At 47.8% G+C, this 21,583-nt stretch overlaps 1 protein-coding gene across 1 annotated transcript in view; it reads left to right on the top strand.

Annotated features, from left to right (window-relative positions):
• The window catches only part of DDX31 (DEAD-box helicase 31), a 74,018-nt gene that overhangs the window by 20,364 nt on the left and 32,071 nt on the right, over positions 1-21,583 (top strand). The window contains 5 exon segments of the mRNA XM_059925911.1: positions 1,464-1,699; positions 2,446-2,622; positions 6,305-6,364; positions 16,168-16,218; positions 17,751-17,890. Coding sequence (XP_059781894.1) covers positions 1,464-1,699; positions 2,446-2,622; positions 6,305-6,364; positions 16,168-16,218; positions 17,751-17,890 — 664 coding nt within the window.

Raw genomic sequence — 21,583 nt, 5'->3', positions numbered from 1 at the left:
GCGTTGTTTCCCAGCAGCGATTCTCAGCCTCGGTGGGGAGCGGGCGAGGAGGACGGTGTCCCGAGAGGACTGCTCTTCAAACCGTGTGTCCTGTGCTCCCGGCCTCCCTCTCCCATCATCCTGACTCTCTGGTCCCCAGCACGTGGGGAAAGGGAGAGGGGGCAGGTCCCAGGCCCAGAGCCCTCACAGGAGGGAGAGGCTGCTGTGCTCCGTCAGGGTGTGGAGGGGGCGAGGAGGCTGCCTGCCGCCCACCTGGTGGTCTCGTGAGGCTGTGATCGCGATTGCTGCCCGCTGAGAGCAGGGCTCTTGTCCTGAAGGTGGTAACCTCTATCCCGGCTCATTTTTTGGTGTAATCACCCTGCCTTTCTCCTAAAGAGAAATCTGTCCTAAAGAATATATTCTGTAAGCTCATTTCTGTCTTTCCATCATCGTAAGATGGAATTTCTTAGCTCTCTTTTGTTAATGGGAACACCTAGGCTTGGAAAAGTTGTATCACTCTCCACCAGGACCCCCCGCATGTGAATCCCTGTCTGAGCGACAACTCAGCTCTCATGTTCTTATGTCACTTTACTCGGTTTACTAGCCTGCTCTGGTGCACATGTACCACATGCCATCCACGTGACCCACCAGCAGTTCTCAGAGTGTATCCTAACTAACAGTGACTTTAAGAGATAATCCATGGGACTTCCCTGGTGGTCCAGTGGTTAAGAATCCTCCTTCCAACGCAGGGGACGCGGGTTCGATCCCTGGTCGGGGAACCAAGATCCCACATGCCGCGGGGAAGCTAAGCCCGCATGCCTCAACTACTGAGCCCGGGTGCCTCAACTAGAGAGCCTGCGCGTGCCCGCAAGCTACAGAGCCCACATGCTCTGGAGCCCAAGCGCCACAACTACGGAGTCCGCGTGCCACAACTAGAGAGCCCGTGTGCTGCAACTAAGACCCAACGCAGCCAAAAATAAAATAAATAAATAAATATTAAAGAAAGAAAGAGAGAGATAATCCATGGAAAGTGAGTTCTGTGCTCAACAAGTTGGGGAAATGCCACACGTTACCTCCTCCTCTTGGAGATTCATGTGCACATTTATACAATAAAGGTCCTGAGAAGGCCTGTAAACCCGGGAAACCCTGGGAAAGAATCCCAGGAAAGCTTTTCATCAGGGTTTTCATAACTTACTTGACCACAGAACCCTTTCTGGGGGGTGGTGGGCAGACATCTGTTTCAGTGGTCTTCCACGGGTCAGAGTTTAGAGACACCGGTGGTGTGGATGGGCTTTTGGGCCCTGGGAAGAAATAGATGGGTCTCCACTGGACTGACAGTGGGGCAGATCAGTGCTGGCATTTGGGGATACCCATCAGGAGTTTTTTAATAAGCCTGGATGTGTGGTGTTGGGGGCTGTGCAGGTGTGACCAGTTCTACAGCGTGTGCCTGTCAGTTGTTTTGTCCTTTTCGCCTTTTCTCCAAGGTGTAACGTGGCTAGCTGATATCAGTTTACACGACCCAGTCAGTATTTCTGTCCTGGATGAAAGCCATGACCAGTCGAACCCAAAGAGCAAAGCCATTCCTGAAGCTTCTCCTCCACGAGCTAGCGATGAGCTGGACAGCTTTGCCATACCAGCGAGCCTCGAGCAGTACGTGACAGTGGTTCCCAGCAAACTGAGGCTCGTCTCCCTAGCGGGCTTCATCCTGCAGAAATGCAAGGTAGGTCTGGGGACTGGGTCCAGCCTGATCCGGGGAAAGACCACGGTTTTGTTCACGTCGGGCATTGAGGCGGTGAGCTGAGACACACACAGAAGTTTCCAAACTGAGCTGTGGTGCAAGCGCAGACCTTAGCAGAGATCTTTTCAGGCAGTGGTTCTAGGATTGCGGTGAAGACTCAGAGGTCACTGGTGGCCATTACGTTCAACTGAACATCTGCCTCAAATACCTTTCCTGGGACTGATACCGGGAATGTCACAGGTGGGACACACTTGCTGGATGTGAGGCAATACAGGGGCCTGTGCTCGTGTTTTTTTAAAGAATCATCGTATTTGTATATTTACTAGATTCACGTGATAACTTTCTCTGGTATATGGGGAGATAGTAGGTGGAAGGGTTGAGGGTGCAGCTTCAAGACTGACTGCGTGTGGAGAGTCCCCGCCGGGGAGTGCCATGCGTGGCGGAACGAACGAGTGAGAGGGACACAGCTAAGGGCAACTTCGCTCTGAAGCATAATTGTTTTTCTCAGATGCAGGAGGCCTGTTCAAGTTTGCAGCTATGTCATTTTCCTGTCCTACATTCTTTGTAGTGTGGAGGATCTGTTATTTTTAAAAATAATTCAAAGCCATCTGTCACCTCTGTTTCCAGATCGGGGCTAGCCTGCCCATGTGTTTTAGAAAGAGATTCATTTTAAGTGTCACCTGATCTTAAAAACACGTGGTGGTTTTTCCCCCTTTGTATCGATGTAGTTTGAGAGAGACCAGAAGATGATCATCTTTTTCTCGAGTTGCGAGCTGGTGGACTTCCACTACAACCTCTTCCTCCAGACCCTGCTGAGCGGCTCAGGGGCCCTGGCCCCAGGTGGGTTGCCACGTGCCTCCACGCGGTTAAAATTCCTGCGGCTGCATGGCAACCTGGAGCAGGAGGTGAGCCTGTCCTCCCGGGTTGGCCCTGGCTTCCCTAGGGGCCCCGCTGGGCCAGGAAAGAACGTGGCTAGAGTGGGCGACCCACCAGAGGCCAAAGCGGGTGACACGGCTGTGTCGATGGGGCGAGGGGAAGCCTATTGTTCCCGTTTGCTGTTGCTCCGGGAGCTGGTCTCTTCCACCCGAGAGAGCTCGCAGGCCCAGCTTGGCCTGACTGTACCCCAACCAGCTGTTAAGGCAACAGAGTACCACTAAGTAGCTGGCACCAGGGAAGGGTTTTGCCTTTTTAGTACCCAGTGTGTAATTAGGGCTTGATGTCTTCAAATTAAGAGCATTAATGGAGCTAAATTGTGGCTCCCATATGGTACTGCTGAGCGTGACTGCTGTCATTGTCAACAAGATGCAGCGCTTTCGCTCGGAACACTTGGGTTGGGAGAGGACGCTGGGTTCCAGAGGGGCTGCGGGGGCTCAGCGCTGGCGAATATTTTTGATCAGGAAGAAGAGTGGAACATTTTCCTCATCTTAGGTACTTAGCTACGGTCACTCTCATTCCACTACTGGTAGGCAGGCCATCCATTTAGGGAGTCGGGCGGGGTGCAGAATGAGATGAACTCTCTGGAATTGTGGCAGGAAGGACAAGCAGGGCTTGCAAACGGGAGCCATCTTGTCCTAGAGCAGAGGTTACCAGGCAGCTTAGAAAATTAGAAAGCTTGAAAGAAAGCCAGAAATCGGACTAAGGTTTGACTAGAACCACCTTTTAAAAATCAGAACATTTTTAGAGCTAAAGGAGACATTAAAGGCCATCAAGTCCAGCCCCTCTTTTTGTTTTTTTTTGTTTTAATAATTAAGGAAACGGAGGTTTAGAAAAGTGAAGTTGCTCAAGGTTACTCAAGGACACAGCTTCCTTTTTTTTATATAAATTTATTTTATTTAGTTTTGGCTGCGTTGGGTCTTCGTTGCTGCGCGCGGGCTTTCTCTAGTTGCGGCGAGTGGGGGCTACTCTTCGTTGCAGTGCGCGGGCTTCTCATTGCAGTGGCTTCTCTTGTTGCGGAGCGTGGGCTATAGGTGTGCCGGCTCAGTAGTTGTGGCGCACGGGCTTAGTTGCTCTGCAGCATGTGGGATCTTCCCGGACCAGGGCTCGAACCTGTGTCCCCTGCATTGGGAGGTGGATTCTTAACCACTGCGCCACCAGGGAAGCCCACAGCTTCTTATTTAACACAAGACTATACAGAATTTCCTGAATATTCCAGCTTTAGTTTTGTAAACTCTTAATTTTTACCTTCAGGATCCCCAATTCAATCAAGTTTGTTGATTTCATAATGTAATGCCATTTATGGGTTTGTTTTTTTTTTTAACTGATTTTATCAATACTCTAGGTCTGTTTTCTGCAGAGCCATCCTGCAGGGTAGGTGTGAGGATGATGAAGGAGCTGGATGTGGACTCAAGGATCTAGGGGTTTGAATGTGTCAACAGAAGATTCTGCAGTTAGGTTATTTCAGACTGTGCATCTCTCATTGTAACAGGGTGGTAACTGGGTAGGGTGTTTACAACCGTGTGCTCTGGGGGCAGACTGCTTGTGTTCTGGTGCTGACTCTGCCATTCACTGGCTGTGTGACCTCAGGAAAGCATTTAACCTCTCTGTGCCTCAATGTCCGTGCCTGTGAAGTGGAGAGAACAGTAGTACGTACTTCCTGGGGTTGTTGTGACGATTCACTGAGTGAATGCAGATCAAGTCCTTAGTACGTGGCCTGGTGCAGAGTGAGCATTGGGTAATGTCAGGTGCCATTATTGCTGTCATTTCTCTTTCAGGAAAAGTGCGGTTTTTTTCATCGTTTAATAATTGTTAGTATTCTACTTGTCTTGTTTATTAAGTGTTTAGCCTTCACACCCTCCCTATGAGATGGGTAGAAGGTGGCAGGGAGGATCTCTGTATTTCGTTTTCTAAATATTGGTGCGGTGTCTTGTCCCAGGGGACTAAGCTAAAACCGCCCCCATCGCGTCTTCCTGGCTTGTCACCCTGCCCCCTGCTCCACATGACCTTAGTGTGGTCTCCCTAAGTGACTGACGTGACCCTAACCAAGTATTAGAGTGTCAGAGAGGAGCTGCTGTTTGAAGAAGTTGCTGCATGATAGCTGCGATGGATGCTCAGGGCTTTGGTGGCCGTGTTCCTTACCCCGAACCTGAGTACAGTATGTCTGGTCTTTAAGATTAGTTTCACGGGCTTTTATGAACTTTCCTGATTTTTTCTGATTTTGACTACAGTGCAGCCATAAATTCCCTGGGTTCAGATCTCAGTTCAGTCCTGTATTAACAGTGTATGCACGTGCCTTGGGCAAGTTACTCAACCTCTCTATGCCTCGGTTTCTTCCTCTGGAAGTGAGGGTGGTGACAGTAGCTGCTCATTGGGTTGCTTTGAGGATCGGATACGTTCAGACACGTAAAGTGCAGGCTAGCCTCTGGTACCTGGTGCACTCCCTACGTGCCGGTCGTCACTGTCCACTGCGCTCAGTGAGGTGCAGCCTGGGGTCCAGTCACGTGATGGGACGTGTACCCGCGAAAGGCCAGAACGAGGTACACCTTGGTGTCAGAGCGGAAAGAGAGACTTCACTTCTTTCTTTTTTCCAAATCTTCAGTGATTTGGGTATATTTCCTTGTTGTTGCTGCTGACAGAGGGACATGGCCAAGTCTTAACTGCTGGCAGCACTGTGACTTAAACACACCCCAGTGTGGCCCCTGCAAGTTCACGCCCAAGGCCTTTTGGTCCAGCAAGTCTGCCTTTAGGAATTTACCCCAAGGGAATAGTTAAGCATGAGCACGGTGACTTGCCTACAGACCTGTTTATCGCAGCGTTGTCTGTGATGGTAAGCAGTGCAGACAACCTCAGTTGTCAGGAGTGGGGCGTTGGTCACGTGGTGGCGGGGCTCCCATTCAGCTGCATGTGGAATAGTCACGGGAGACGAGGCAGTTTGGGGCTATTTATTGGCATGAAAAGATGTCCACATTTAGTTGATATATAATAAGAGCATGTTAGGAGTGTAAGAACCATGATGCCAGTTTTTAAAAAGCCACATATTTGGTTATGTTTCGCCTAGAAAGGGGCTCAGGAAACCTCAAGGTGTTGCCAGCGGTGGTGGTTTGTTTTGAGTGGTAGGATGATTTAATTTCCTTCCTTTGACTTGAAGTATAATTTTTCTACAGTTAAAATATATGGCTTTTATAATTTGAAAATCTTTTTAAAAATCAGTTTTTAAGAAAATTGCCCCATAGGAAAAGTTGGTTGTTGTTCAGCCTCTAGACCACCTGTAGAAAAGGTGTTAGAGTAAATTCTGAGTTGGGAACCCTGAGTGCAGGAACTTGTGGCCTTTGGCCCTCCTTGCTCTGGGTGTTGGCCACCGACCCCCCCCCGACCCCCCCCCCCCCCACCCCGCCGGCACTGTCTTAATGAAACGTGCTGCCCTCAAAGCTTGTTACTCTGCCGCAGTCCAAGAAGCCTGGTCGTGTAGGTATAGGGTCTTGTTGGAAGATGTGAAGAATCCACTTCTTCCTCTTTCTTGGCAAAACTTCTCCCTCTGTGCCTAAAAATAGTTATAGCAGTAGAAAATTGGGAGAGTTATGAGAATCTAAGCCTATCTTGCTGGGCTCGATCTCAGAGTTATAAAGGCCCTATTTTTCCTTGTTTTTGTAGGAAAGAACAGCAGTGTTCCAAGAATTCTCACATTCCAAAACAGGGGTTCTTCTCTGCACGGTATGTATCATTCTGCGCTCCGTGGGAGGGTTCACAATTGTTGTGATGGCGGTGGCAGTGTTTCCTCTCCTGACGATTTGCCTTGGGGTCACCGGCCCCACAGGGAACAGGAATTCCGGGGGCCGCTTGGTGTGGCCGGTCTCTTTGCACTCCTGGTTTGTCACCTTACTGCCACAGATAGCGGGCTGCCACCGCGCGGAAGACTTGGCAATTTGCTCACTAATAGTGGCAGCTGTTTGTCTGAAAACGTGTGAATCTCGGCGATTTCTCTCCACCAAGAACTTGTAAATTACAGCTATCGGGAGTAATTAGAGCTGAGAACGTCTTTTCACAACAAAATCACTCTACTTGCCTCTGCTCACCTTTTCTTAAAGGAAAATAGATGCGCTTGGACAGGTTTTATGTGCTGTTGTCCAGAGCTGTCATTTGCCCCACAGTTTTCAGGGCCAGCTCACTCGGCCTCCGTCTTTGCAGTCGTGGGTAGCTGCCTCCTCCAGCACCGCAGTGACCTTTTTCGTGCACGCCTCTTGTGATCTTTTGAGATTGAAAACTCACACCTTCAACGTCCCTGCTTCTCTGGGGACTCACTTCACCAAAGTTGCTGCTGGCTCCCAAGATTAAAATGCCTTCCCTGTTTGTGCCATCTTGGAAGATGTAACTTAATCCCCAACTGGTTATTTGAGAGATCCCTATATATACAGTAATGAAATTGCACCGTCAACTTAGTAATCCTGTGAACAAGGGCTAGGTAGAAGCAAAGACATTTAGCTACTTGAATGCCTGTCTAGGCCTCGTTTAATACAATTGCTTTTTAAGGAACTCCTGTTCTCTATTTAGTTTCAAAGGTAATAGAGATTGTTTTCTTTCTAAATTGAGAGTTTGTGAGCGAGTGCAGCTTTGTTTCTCGTGTGTGTATATATGCATGATCATCTACAAGACGGCCTGCCCGGTGACCTGCGGATTCTCGTGTGTGTGGCAAACAGTGGTTCCGCCGGCTCTGGTCCTTCAGATCTGAGAGCAGTTGCTCCTGGAATGCTTGCCTCAAGGAGATCTGAGTCTGACCAAGTAGCCCTTCTCTTTATGAAGCCCATCAAGTCAGATGCTTGTGTTTGCTCTAAAACTGTCTTCACATGCCTGGTCTAAAGCGAAGATGAGTCCAAGTAATCTACTTGATAAAGAAATTTGTCAAAAATCCTCTTGTCTGTTGACACTTCTGGAGCCTGACCCCTTCCTGTTTCCTCTGTCTCCACTTTCCCTCTTGCTGCCTGTCCTTCAGCCAAACAGGGCCCTCTTTCAACTCCTTGAATGTGTCATTCTTACTTTTTCTGGCCTTGGGGCCCTGGTACATGAGCTCCCTCGGCCTGGGACACACCACGCTGACTTAGACTAACCCCTTCGTAGGTCTCAGCTTCAGTGGCAGTTTTTCAGGAAACAGAAGCCCCAGTTGTTCCCCATGAGGCACTCCCAGCGGGCCCTGCATTTCTTTATGACGCTCCTCACAACTGGTCTAGGTGTCTTCCCACCAGAGCGCAGGCTCACGAGGACGGGGGCTGTGTTTCCCATCCCAGCGCCTGGCACAGAGCGGCAGGCACCCGGTGGTCGTGGGTTAAGTGGGAGGACAGCTGGGGCTCAGGAAACTCCGTGCTGAGAATCACTGATACATGTCTTTTTCTAAAGACTGAGGCTGAGATTAATATACTTGATCATTGGGGAATACTACTCAGCCATAACAAAGAATGAAATAATGCCATTTGCCGACATGGATGGACCTAGAGGTGATCATACTAAGTGAAGTAAGTCAGACAGAGAAAGACAAATATATGATATCGCCTATGTGTGGAATCTAAAATGTGATACAAATGAACTTGTTTACAAAACAGAAACAGACTCACAGACATTTAAAACAAACTTACGGTTACCAAAGGGGAAAGGGAATGGGGGAGGGATAAATTAGGAGTTTGGGATTAGCAGATACAAACTACTATATATAAAATAGGTAAACAACAAGGTCCTACTGTATAGCACAGGGAACTATATTCAGTTTCCTGTAATAAACCAAAATGGAAAAGAATATGAAAAAGAATATGGGACTTCCCTGGTGGTGCAGTGGTTAAGAATCCGCCTGCCAATGCAGGGGACATGGGCTCGATCCCTGGTCCAGGAAGATCCCACATGCCGTGGAGCAACTAAGCCCGTGCGCCACAACTACTGAGCCCGTGTGCCACAACTACTGAAGCCCGCATGCCTAGAGCCCATGCTCCGCAACAAGAGAAGCCACCTCAATGAGAAGCCCGCGCACCGCAACAAAGAGTAGCCCCCGCTCGCCGCAACTAGTGAAAGCCTGCAAGCAGCAACAAAGACTCAACACAGCCAAAAAAAAAAAAAAAAAAAAAAAAGAATATGTGTGTGTATGTATAGATACACATGTATATATATATACATATATAAACTGAATCACTTTGCTGTACACCAGAAACTAACACAACATTGTAAATCAACTATACTTCCATAAGAAATAAAAAAATAAAAAATAAATAAAATAGGAATTCCCTGGTGGTCCAGTAGTAAAGAATCCGCCTTACAATGCAGGGGACGCAGGTTCGATCCCTGGTCAGGGAACTAAGATCCCACATGCCGCGGGGCAGCTAAGCCCGCGTGCCACAACTACTGAGCTCGTGCGCCTGGACGACAGCCCGCGTGCTGCAAAATGCGGAGCCTACGTGCCCTGGAGCCCACGCAGCACGACTAGAGAAGAGAAAATCCTCGCGCCACAACTAGAGAGAAGCCTGCCCACCACAGTGAAGAGCCCGTGTGCCGCAGCTAAGACCCGATGCAGCCAAAAATAAAATTTAAAAAAATAATAATAATAAATCTTTAAAGAAAATGAATAAATAAAATAAACTTCTTTGTTAAAAAAAAATCAATAAAATAAAGAATTTAATTTTACCTATGGGATTCTCTCAAACATTCCAATAAAGAATTGTTTGTGACATGAAAAAAAAAATGCTCACTGGGAATAAGTTTACTTTTTCATATATATGGTGTTATCTGAAGAGTGAATGTTACAGATCATCTATATTAAAACAGAAGGCAGTAGGAACCTGTGTGTTGGAATTTGGGTTAGGACCAGAACAAAATGCTTTATCTTTGACCCTTAAGATGCTGGATTTGTCCCTGGTGGGAAATTATTGAGTCTCCTAGTGTGCAAATGCTGCCATGTTTTTTACAGACATGTGTGAGCTCTAAGTCTCAAAGAAAACTCCAGGTATTTGAAGTTCAGTTTTTTGTTTTGTTTTTGGGGTTTTTTTTAGTAGCTCTCTGGAAGAAAAGATCATTTTCTGAAATGTGATTCTCGATGGGGTCAAAAGCATATGATGACTTCCTTGTCCTGTTGGCTGCTGCCTGCAGGCAGGTGATGTCAGCTAGATGAGGAGCACCATTGACTTGGCACCTCTGCCCCCTGCCAGTCCCGGGTGCCACGTGAAAAACAAGCTCTCACTTGCCATAATCTGATTTCTGTAAGCCCCTTGGTGCGTGTTCCCTTTCTGGCCCAGGTCACGTCCAGCATGCAGAGCCTCTGCCAGTCTCATCTTTTCTTTATTCTGCTTTAGGAAATTACTGGAAAAGAGCTGGGTGGGAGCTCATTCCTCTCCATTTCTAAGCCAGGGTACAAGCCCAGAGTCCCCAGTGGTGAGAAGTTCTTCTTTCCTGCCCAGTCTTCCTTCTACTTCTGCTGTGTTTGTTTGCTATAGGTGGAAACTTGGGGTGTCTGAGATGCTTTGGCTGTGATAGGTGGGGCCTGGGTTGGGGAGATGTTGTCACTGCGTCCTTTTCAGCAGCCTGTTACTTGCCAGGCTCTGAAAGCTCTCCGGGAGCCTCCTGGGTGTTAATGAGCAACGGGGCCACAGCAGGACAAGGCAGATGGAGGACTCGCTTCTCTGGATAAAGGGAACCACTTGTTAATTGTTGCGTGGGGACTTTCCCCCTTCGCACCGTATCTTTTGCCATTTTGATTTATCGACCCGAGATCGTTTTAATGAGGCCAGAAGACTGACTGTCTTGTGTGAGAAGTTGGGAATTGTGGTGTAACCACACAAAAGCTCACAATTCTGCTGTTTCCTTTACTTCTAGAAAATCCCTCCCTCGACCCCATTTTCCTCCCTTATATCTTTTCTATTGTGAAGAAAGTTAAAGGTGTGTCTGTGTGTGTGTGTGTGTGTGTCTGTGTTTCCTTTCATCTTAAACATTTTAAAAGCAAGGATCTTCTTAACTTCACGCAATCTTGCGGGACCTGGTACATGGCTGTATAATGTGGGTTCTCAGTACACGTATGCCCATGATGAGTCCAGAGTCTGGGCAGAGGTGAAAAGATGGTCAGGGAGGAGAGACCAGTCTGGGAAAGAGAAGTCCTTACATATTTGAAATGTAAGTTTGTGTCCTCTAGAAAACTGGATCTAAGAAGAACCCAAGTTAAGGAGGGAGCAGGTATTAGCAGGAAGGAGTCATTTGGAAGTCCAAAGCCCACTTTCCTCAGTGGAGTTAAGAAATCAAAAGAAGCAGAATATTTCCTCCGGCTTATAGTGAAGCACTCACCCTAAGCCAGAGGTTTTTTTAATACCACTGTTAAGTTGAGGGGTTGGGAAGGAGAAACCCCACCGAGTGACTAAAATGTGGCGTTTCCAAGCCCCCTCTAGTTTTAGGGCTGATGCGTGGCCCTCCCTGGTTGTCCCTGGATGTATGTACCCAGTGCCTTGGCCTTTTCCCAGCAAGGAGAGGCACTTCCGGCTCCACCTGCATCCGCTGGCTGAGTATCCCTTGGAATGTTTTGTGCTTGTCCACACATGCCTCCTTTTTCAGAAGATACCTAAAGCACCTGTGCTGCTCTCCTCCACCTTCTCTCTCTCTCTCTCTTTTTTTTTTTTTTTTTGCTCGAAACACACCATTAGGTCTGCGCGGTTCTTAATTTCCTCTCCTCCTGGGAAATTTCGCTGTGCCAGGCGGCCAGGAGACAAAGGAGGGGGGCTGTAAGCATCCCAAGAATGTCCCTTCAGCACCCCTGAAGAAATGGAGACTTTCTCGGTTTTCTCTGGGGTATGCTTTTTAGGCGAAGTTTATCTTTTCCACTCATATTTCATTCGTGTTAATGGCAAGATGATTTGGAGATGGTTGGCTATTGACTCAGTTACGCTAACTCATGTTGCCAGCTTTTTGGCGGCTCCAGCCAAGATCTCGCGCCTCTGACAGCTTCTGCGCTCTCTCCTTCCCCCTCTGATTACGCAGCCCAATCTGTCACCCGGACGACGGGGGCCTGTGCCCCGCTGATGGCTTTCCACACGCCGCAGTAATGACTTTGGCAGGACGGGAAGGCAGCAGAGGCGAATTTGCTGCGTCCCTTGCTCGGAGAGCCGCAGGCCCCCTCTCCCTGTTAGTAAAAGCACTTTGTGAGGTTCTCGGGTAAATAAATGAGTCATTTTAATCCAACTGACAGGCTGGCACCTGAGCAAGCTGCCTTCCATCTGTACCCCTTGGTCTCATGGAGGCGGCCAATTGTCAGGCCCACGGACTTCAAGGCCTGACTGGTGAGTGTCTTTCAGAATTGACTTTAGCGATTCTTTCGCCCTAATTAGGTTAAAGGAATACAGTCGGGTTGGATCTAAGCTCTAAGGGTGGGCGGGTGGACGGGGTGTGAGGGGGGAAGAGAGCCGAGAGGCTTTTAAATCCCCACCTCATTGCCTCCGTCCAGCTCTTATTTCATCACGAACTGGAACGCTCAGATTTACAATTCTCAGGACACTTTGCACACCCACTGTCTCATTGGATCTTCACAGCAACCTCGGGAGATAAGTAAATTGTAGCCATTTTATAGGTGGGTAAACTGAGGCTCGGAGAGCAGAGGTGACTTGCCCCGATTGGTGGCTGCTAAAGTGGTCCTAGAGCCCGGTTCTCCCTGTTCCTGCACCGGCAGGATTGATCCACTCTCCCACCCTCAGAGTAGCCTCGGCTGAGACCGGAAAGAAGTGCTTAAGGAAATGGCTGGTGAAGTCGAGCAGTGGCTGGCTGTGAGGTGCCCCGACCCCAACACCAGAAGTAGTGGGCGGTGGGAAGGTTGTCAGCCTGGTGTCCTGAGCCGGTTGCCCAGCCCGAGTGGGAAGGACCCGTGAACAGTCCCGATGGCGGGGGCTGCCGTGCCTCCTAGCTCACTGCCTAAGCGTGTTTGTACCCGGAGTGGCTTTCCTAACATCATATGCTAGTTTAGAGATTCATCTGTGTTTCTTAGTTGGATTTACTAAACCGACGAGCATTACATTTTTTACAAAGCTTATCTGTAAAGCTCAGACAGCCCATTGTCTACGTACCTCTCCCAGTGCAGAACACTTAAATGAAGTAAATCATTTCTTAACAAGAGCTTCGCAGATTTAAGAACCCGTCAGTTTTTCTACAGACACTGACTGTGGTTAGTGTAGAGAACGCTCTAAATTGTGTTCTCAAGGGCATCGGCTCTGGAACATCCGCCTTCAGCTTTCAGGGCACCTGGGAGCTGTCAGAAAACACTTCCTGGGTGGTTGACACACTTCTAATACATGAAATGTCTACTTAACACTTATAAATGCAGCCTCTGGCCACCATTCAAAGGAGACCCACAAATCCCAGGTGGGATTTAATCAGAGCGAAGGCAGACCAGCCCTGACTTGCCTGCAGTGGTCCTTCTGGGTGACTTAGATGATGGTGGGACAGTGTCTTCCTTGGATCCTGCCTCTGACCCTGGAGGATAAGGGTGCGATTGTTTTAATGTGCTTCTTACAGAACTTTGCATAAGATTATTATTTTTTAGAAAACCTTATATACCTGTAAATTCTTAGTGATACTGAAAAGCGAGGCGAGAGGAGGAAGAGCCGTCCTTTACAGAAGAATGCCAGTTATAAAAATGGAAGGAACGATAGGCTTAGAAAGCCATCATTTTGTAGACATCAGGGTAACAACTGATACCGACAAGTAGCATCAAATGATGCTAAAACCACTGGACAAAATGTTCTGGGAAACAGTCTCAAAGTTTCCCTCCTGAGGTTACTCACCCATCGCAAAGGAGAAAGGTACCGTCACAAGGGAGTGAGATGGTGGATGCCACCTGCTCCAGTGACCGAGCACGGCGTCCCCAGCACAGGACAGACACCCTGCCTGTGTCCTGAGGTCACGTGCTGGGCGGTACACCCCACCCTGATGTCGTTCTGCCAGAGCACTCCCCCTGAATCTTACTATGAGGAGACAGAAAAGTCCAGATTCTGGGATGTTCCTCAAGACACCTGGACTCTTCAAAAAATGATTGTTATCCAAAAAATAAAAAGAAGTAAATGTTAAGGGTAGGGATACAGTTCTACGTTAAGGAAGTCTAGAGGGCTATAATAAAAATAGAATGCAATGATCTAGGCTTCAGTCCTGGGTTAAGAAAGGAAAACAACTATAAAAATCGTCTTAGGTACAAGTGGTGAAATTTGAATGTGAACTGATTATTATAAAATAAACTTATTTAGTGTGAAGTTTCTTAGGTGTGGTAATGGTATTGTGATTTATGTAGAAGAATGTCCTTTTACTTAGGAGACATGTGCTGAAGTATTTAGGAGCAAAATGTCATGATACTTGCAACTTCCTTCCAGATGGTTCAGAAAAACACGTGAGTACAGAGAGGAAAAAAGCAGCTGTGCCAATGTCTAGCAATTGGTGAATCAAGATGAAGGACTGACAAGTGCTCGTTGTACTGTTCTTCCAGCTTTTCTGTAGGTTTAAATTTTTCTAAATAAAAATGCGGGGTTGGTGGGGGGGTGAATAATATGCATTCGTCGTCAAAAGAAAAACAGAGCAAACAACGCAGGAAACTGCGAAGAGAAAAGTAAAAATTGCCCCAAATCCGTCTACCTCGAGGTAACCACAGTTGACAGTTTTGGTGAACCCCCTTCCAGGTGTTGGTTCTCTTCTTCTCGATCCATCTGTCCATTTATCCATTTATCCATTTATCCATCTGTCTACTTAATGTCTTCTGTTTTTGTTACCCTCCCCTTTTTCCTGGATTTTTTGGTGGAAGAAAGACCATTTGTCCTTTAGAATGCTCCACATTGTGTCCTTGTGGTGCTGTTTACCTTGTTCCTGTCTCCCTGCAGTAGGTCTAGGCACTTGTTTAGATTCCATTTCTAGGGTTTTGTTTTTGTTTTGGCAAGAATATGTCATAGGTGATACTCTGTCCTTCCTATTGCATGACAGCTGGTTATCTTTTTAATTTTTAATTATGTTGAAACGTGGTCTCAGGGTCAGAATTATAAGGGCCCGTTAAAGGAAGTCCAGCTTCCATCCTCATCCCCTCCCCCCATTCTCTTCCTTCCCGTATAGGTCACTACTTTTTATAAGCTTTGGGGGTTTTCCCTCCATTATTTCTTTTTCAAATATGAGCAAATATATTTGTATTTCCCCCATTTCTTACACAAACGCATACTATTCACACTCAAAATATAGCCTAGATATTCTCCACATCAGTACATAGGAACCTCCATTCCTTTTGTAGCTGTGTAAAACTCAGTTCTATGGAGTAGGTATTGTCGTGTTTTATTCAACCCGTCTCCTGCTAGACATTGGGGTTATTACCAGACCTGCAATTATAAATAGTGCTGAACTCGGTGGTTTGTGACCACCTAGATGGGTGGGCTGGGGAGGGTGGGAGGGAGGGAGACGCAAGAGGGAAGAGATATGGGAACGTATGTATATGTATAACTGATTCACTTTGTTATAAAGCAGAAACTAACATGCCATTGTAAAGCAATTATACTCCAATAAAGATGTTTAAAAAATAAATAAATAAATAAATAAATAAATAGTGCTGAAATGAATAGCCTTGTGCATAGATCATTTTAAATTTTTGCCAGGGATGGATTGCTGGGAGATTGCTCAGGGTCAAGAAGGGAGATTGCTCAGGGTCAAAGGGCAAGTGCATATGTAATTTTGCTGGATATTACCAAATTCCCCACCATAGGGGTTTGTATTATTTTGCATTCCCACCGGCAGCATATGAGGGACACAGCATCTTTTTTGATAGTGGAACCGTATACTGTAATATGGTCTTGGAAAAGTAAAGCCGACCTGGATTTGAGGGCTACCTCTGCTTCTTAGCTGTGTGTCTCTGGACAAGTTCCTTAATCTCTCTGAATCTTGGTTTCCTCTCTATCAAATGGGAGTAATAGTTGTCTGAGGCGTTATTTTGACAATGAGTCAAGATAACACAGGTAAAATGCTCTCCACCGTGTCTAGTGTGTAGTGAGCGCTCAGTACCTGTTGGCTGGGGCTACTCTTGGTGTGACTTGTGCTTGGAGGTGAATGCCAGGTGTACCTTTATTGCCAAAGACTGGAAGATTCCCATTTTCTAGTCTCTCTGCCAGAATGGCCAGAAACCAGAGAGCAGAGTCTTTGCTCTTGAGATGGCGACCAGCTGAAAAGAAAAGAAAAAAAAAATCTCCGTTGCTTTTATACTTTTTGTCTGTCTGGTTGATGACTGTCTGATCATGACTTATTTCAGTTCTCAGGCCTACATGCAGATGATGTTCTTTTAGTGAAGTGGGCTCTGGCTGCCTCACCTGCGGGTTCTGTAGAACTAGCCTCTGAATTGGAATTTTACCCACAGGTGGACGTCAGTGGGTTCCTGAAGTTGTGCACATTGCTGGGGGGTGAGCCCTCAAGAGTTTGCATTAGATCATCAAATGGATCCATGACCCCCAAAAGGTTGAGAAACTCTGTCCTAAGCCATATTCTTTTCTGTTTTGAAGGATGTTGCGGCTCGGGGCTTAGATCTCCCTCAAGTCACGTGGATTGTCCAGGTAATGTATTTAAGTTGTTAAGGTGCGAGCTTGAGGCCGGAACGTGTGATCATGAGTAGGTGCATTGGGTTTAAGTAGAATAATTATTATCACCCTCTTGGGTGTTGCCCTGGTCTCCAGGCAGCAACCAGCCCGACCTGCACAATTCTCCTGACATCTTTCCTTAACCCAGCCCACCTGCAGCACAGGCTGCAGACTGTACTGCCGTGGGAGGGAGGGGCAGGCTCCGCTGCTCACAGACTAATGTGTGTCACACACAGAGTTTTCAGCAATCTGAAAATAACAGGAATTACCTGGGCCCCTGGGAGGCCTCATTGTGTCCAGGAGGCGATGGCTCAGCTGTCCTGAGAGCTGTGTCCATGCACATTGACCTGCAGGGGGCAATTAAGGCCCTGACAGCATCTTACACATACCTCTAGCCTTAGACGCTTTGCCAGAGGGTACAGGTGTTAGCACTAGTCTAGTGGTTTTAGTTTTTGTTTTTTCTTTTCCTTAGTCTGCAGAGTGGTATTTTTAAGCCCTTCTGTACGGGGGCCAGGGGACGTGGGCCCTGTTTACGTGAGTCATGGTGTATTCACATTTTAGTGGAATTGCATGCCTGTCACTAGCTAGGAAATCTCTGCTCACCGCACATGATGACTTTGCGACTAGAGGCATTGTGTCTTCTTTCCTGCTGTCCATGGAGCAGATTTGAAATAGGAAGGCGAGGATGATTTTAATGTGCAGGAGGCCAGACACATGTAATTGATCATTGAGAGCCTTCTTATAATTGTGGGTATTGATTAGTTTAACATGCCTGGCCTCCCATCATATTCTTGGCCCTCTGGTCTTTGATTCGTGTAGCAGCAAAGAAGAAAAGGGCAGAATGAGTACAGGGACAGTTGGTGTTAACGACGATGATGTTACTGCCGTAGAGAGCGTCCGTTCTGCTGAGTTAGAGCGTTGGCCCTTTTGCTGGGTCAGGAACACTGTCCATGGGAGCGAAGGCGTTTCCCTGCAGGAAGGGGAACCTGCCTCTCAGCTGGCCTGCAGCTCTGCTCCGTTGGAACTGGGTGGCCTGCAGCGAGGCGGGGGAGACCTGATTCTCTGTGCCCTGTGCAGCGTCTTTCGTGGCCTCAGCCCCACTGCTCTGTCTACTGAGGAAGTAGGCCAAGGTCGTGCGGCCATCCTGCGCAAGTTTGCGCCCGCCTGCCTGCATTCTCACCTTGCCCAGTCACCTCAGTGAAAAGATGCAAATAGGAAAATGAAGAGACCTGTGGAGAAGTGAAATTAAATAGGAGATATTGGGACGAGAAGACGTCTCGTTTATCTGAAACTTGGCCACTGTTCCCGTTGGCGTGTCGGAGCCTTGTTATTTCCAATGAAGCCAGGAGTTTCAGGGTTGAGTGACTTCTCCTTGTGATTGTGGTAGGGTAACCATAGCACCAGGATTTAATTCTTGGGATACCTGGAGGCAGGTGAGGGGTATTGCACTTCCAATTAATGGCAGTCCCTTGATCTGTGAATGCCTTCATTTTTGTTACCCTTTTTAGTACAACGCTCCGTCTTCACCTGCTGAATACATCCACCGGATTGGGAGAACCGCCCGGATTGGCTGCCATGGGAGCTGCCTGCTCATTTTGGCTCCTTCGGAGGCAGAATATGTCAACTCGTTGGCTTCTCACAAAATCAAGTGAGTCAGAAACACGGGGCTTCGGCTGATCTCACCTAATTAACTTTCTGTCGCTTCTTACAGTGGATGGGCCTTGTAAGCTGCCGAGGAGCCATTAACCCTTGTGATCCCTCAATGAGTCCCAGAATAGCCAGTGGCAAAGACTAAAACCCTTAACGCCATCAGCACATGACAGTTTTCATTGCGTTGCCATTCCAAGGCGTAGAACGATCTGCTGCGCTCTTTCTTTCAGGTAGAGGTCTGCGTTGCGTTGCTCCTGCTGCGAAATCAGCGTGCACCGCCCGCCCAGCCAGCTTCTCAAAGATCTCTCTTAGTCACCATTTTTGTTTCTTGCAATTAATTAACGCTTAGGACCTTTAAAGTTGGAAAAAAATAACGCTTTTGATTCTTTCCACAACTCCCCCTCCCCCAGGAAAGGAAAACGAGGGAAGAAACCATTAGGGGCAGGTGAATTATGTACCCCATGTCTGTGGCCAAGGCGGTCCAGCTGCTGTCTCGTATGCATCCAGTCAGATGGCAGCCTCTCACATCCCCCAGCGTCAAGCCCCCAGTTCCAGCCCTGGGTCGGGGACTCCACAGGGCTCAGCAGCATGGAACCTTCGCCAGGGGCTTCCGTCGAACCCCGATCTCCCCGAGGAGAGACAAAGAAAGCAAAGACAGAGGACAGCGGCTCGAGCTGGCCAGGGGTGATTGTGATGAAAGCAGAGAGCATCCGCCTGGGCCACGGAAATGAGTTTGTTTAGTCATGTTTTCCATAAAACCTAAAGTAACAGGCTCTAAAACTGGGCTTCTAAAGGCATGCGGTTTTTCACACTGATCTACTTTCACGAATTTCTTCTGCTCAGAGAAAGTACAGTGATGCATAGAATGTTTTTGGAGGCACAGGAAGAGCCGTGTGATGCCCAAGGTGGTGGCACAGTACACGCCGGGCACGGGAGTGGCCCAGCTGCTCAGAAGCCACTCGGTGACTTCCCCCGTCCCCAGTCAGACTTCAACACTCTCAACACTCTTTTGAGGTTGCTGGTGTGACCGTTCGTGGAATGAAGCTTTCTCAGAAAATGCGCTTCACACCCCTCAGTGTCGGGGGAGGCGAGGACCCGCACCTGATGAATTCAAGAGGGCAAAAATGAAGATGGTGTGGGTTTTCCTCTTACGTAATTCTCTCATCTTGATACAGCTTGTCAGCTGAAGGAGTGGTTTTTGTTTGTTTCAGGAAGACGTGCATCTCTTCTCTTACTTGTGAGAGAAAAATCTCATGTAGATCAGTCAGTCACGTTTCACCAGGAGCTCCATCTCCAGCTGGATTCTGAGTTCCCGGGGGCTGGAGGCCACTTTGGACTTCTCTCTGCGGCCCTTTCAGAGTCTAGGCGGCACCCGATCAGGCAGTTCCACTCCAGAAATACAGGGGGGTCAAAATGAAAACCCGTCCCAGCGCCGTAGCTTTTTCCCTCTGTCCCGGCGATTCGTGTACATGTGGAAGGTGTTCTCAGAGGTGTGTTGTCCCACAGGAGGAGGGACTCGCTGCACCTTGGCAGCCTCTCTCTGCCTCCACGGCTCCCCCCTCCTTCCGTTCTAGACCCAAGTTCACGTTCTCCCCTTCCTCCCCGTCAGCCGCTCTCTCTGCTTGGCCTCCTGTGCTCGTTCACTGTGATGTGATCTCCTTGCAGAAACGGGTGCAGATGGTTCCGCAGTCAGAGGGTGATGGTCCAGCACAGAGTCGTCAGCTTAGATGCCTCTGCCTCTCTCCCCTCTCGTCCTTGTTCTCGAATAAATGCCTTCCAGTTGATTGCTATGGAAGATTCAAATGTAAGCCTGAAATTGAAAGAGGGAAAATAATAATTAGCACCAACATGAATCATTGGTGAGCTGGGTATATTTTAAAGGTATAAAAAGGACAGCCCTTGGGACTTCCCCAGTGGCGCAGTGGTTAAGAATCCGCCTGCCAGTGCAGGAGACATGGGTTCGAGCCCTGGTCCGGGAAGATCCCACATGCTGCGGAGCAACTAAGCCCATGTGCCACAACGACTGAGCCTGCGCTCTAGAGCCCACGAGCCACAACTACCGAGTCCGCGTGCCACAACTACTGAAGCCCACATACCTAGAGCCCGTGCTCCGCAACAAGAGAAGCCACCTCAGTGAGAAGCCCGCGCACCGCAACGAAGAGTAGCCCCCGCTCGCCACAGCTAGAGAAAGCCTGCCCGCAGCAGCGAAGACCCAACGCAGCCAAAAATAAATAAATAAATAAATAATTTTTTTTAAAAAGGCAGTCCTCCCTTTTGATGATCTTGTCTGGAAAAAGAGCCTGCAGCATTCATGGGAAATTCAGCATAAGGTTCACATTCAGGAGAGAACTCAGTGATGCCAGAGACTCGGAAGGAAGTTCAGAAGGACGAAGACTGGGAAATACCGCGAGGAAGAGATTTGGGTCTTATGTGCTGTAAGAATGTTCTTACGGGGGGTGTAAGAACATTCATTTAAGGGGCAGAGAGTTCTGTAGGAGTCCAGCCTCACTGGTTTCTGCCCTGAAAATTCACCTATTGAAGTGCCTGGTCCTGAACCACTGGCTGCTTCACCGGTGAGACGTAGTCAACCCGAGTGATGATCAGATCTGTCGCTACGATACTGCCGTGCGTTACACTTGCTGATTTCTGTTTGAGGAAGGGCTGTATGTTGGGGATCTATATATAAACTGTTTCTTTGACTTAATACAGAAAACTAAATCTAATAAGAACTAATTACAAAGTATGCCATGGAAAGAGGCAGACTTGAAGGTTCTTGGAATACAAAAGGTACATGTCTAAAATATCAAAAAAAGGAGGAAGACATGTGTGCCTGTTTGGTGCCTAAGAACCTGAGAGCCAGGCGGTGCACTGCTGGGACGGCTGATGAATTACAGAGAAGATTGAGGAAGGCAGGCGGAGGCTCTCAGCAGCAAGGGCCATCGCAAGAAATCACCGCCCGCCCCCATACCCCCAGTGCGTGGAACTCGCCCTGACAGTTTAATTTAGCAGGGCAAGAGACAGGTGCCCCGGGCCGCTTCACCTCTGTCTGAATGCTCAGAACTTTGTCTCTGCAGCCTTCTGACTTCTTGGTATTTGCCAACTTCTTCACTTTTTCCCACTTCTCCATTAAATTTGTTTCTAATGAAAGTCATCATTGGTTTATTAAAATGTAAATGCTTCCTCGAAATGTGTTATTTCTTAGATCAGGCATAAGACAGTTCCTTGAATTTATTTAGCTGTCTCTCTTCATAGTGTGGTGGGATGATTCAGGTTTGTTGATAGAACCATAAATAAGCAGAGTAGATGTGCTTTGTTCCTCAGAAGCAAGATTTCTTAGACTAGGAGGAAAAGGCCCTTTTAAACTATAAATCACTCCAGTGCAGTCCCAGCTCCTGTTCACTTAGGGTAAATGGTCCCCCAACATTGTCATATGGACACATACAGCATACGAGCCATGCCCTGGCTGAAGGTGAACATTTGAGAAAACTGTGCCTTTCTGTGGCATATTTAGTTCTTTGTATCCCTGACTGCGAATGCCATTATACTTATTTTCTTTCTCCCCACTTAAAGATCTGACCCCAGGCTCTTATGTTGCTTTTACTTTTGTATTTCTTCTTTTTTATTTTTCCTCAAGAAAAAAAGTGATGAATAGAGGCAGGTCAGCTAGAAAAAGGAAAAGGCAGGGCTGGGC

The sequence above is a fragment of the Balaenoptera ricei genome, chromosome 6 (genome assembly GCF_028023285.1).
Source record: "Balaenoptera ricei isolate mBalRic1 chromosome 6, mBalRic1.hap2, whole genome shotgun sequence".
In the NCBI taxonomy this organism is placed as follows: domain Eukaryota; kingdom Metazoa; phylum Chordata; class Mammalia; order Artiodactyla; family Balaenopteridae; genus Balaenoptera; species Balaenoptera ricei.
This window is presented reverse-complemented; position numbering and strand designations above follow the sequence as displayed.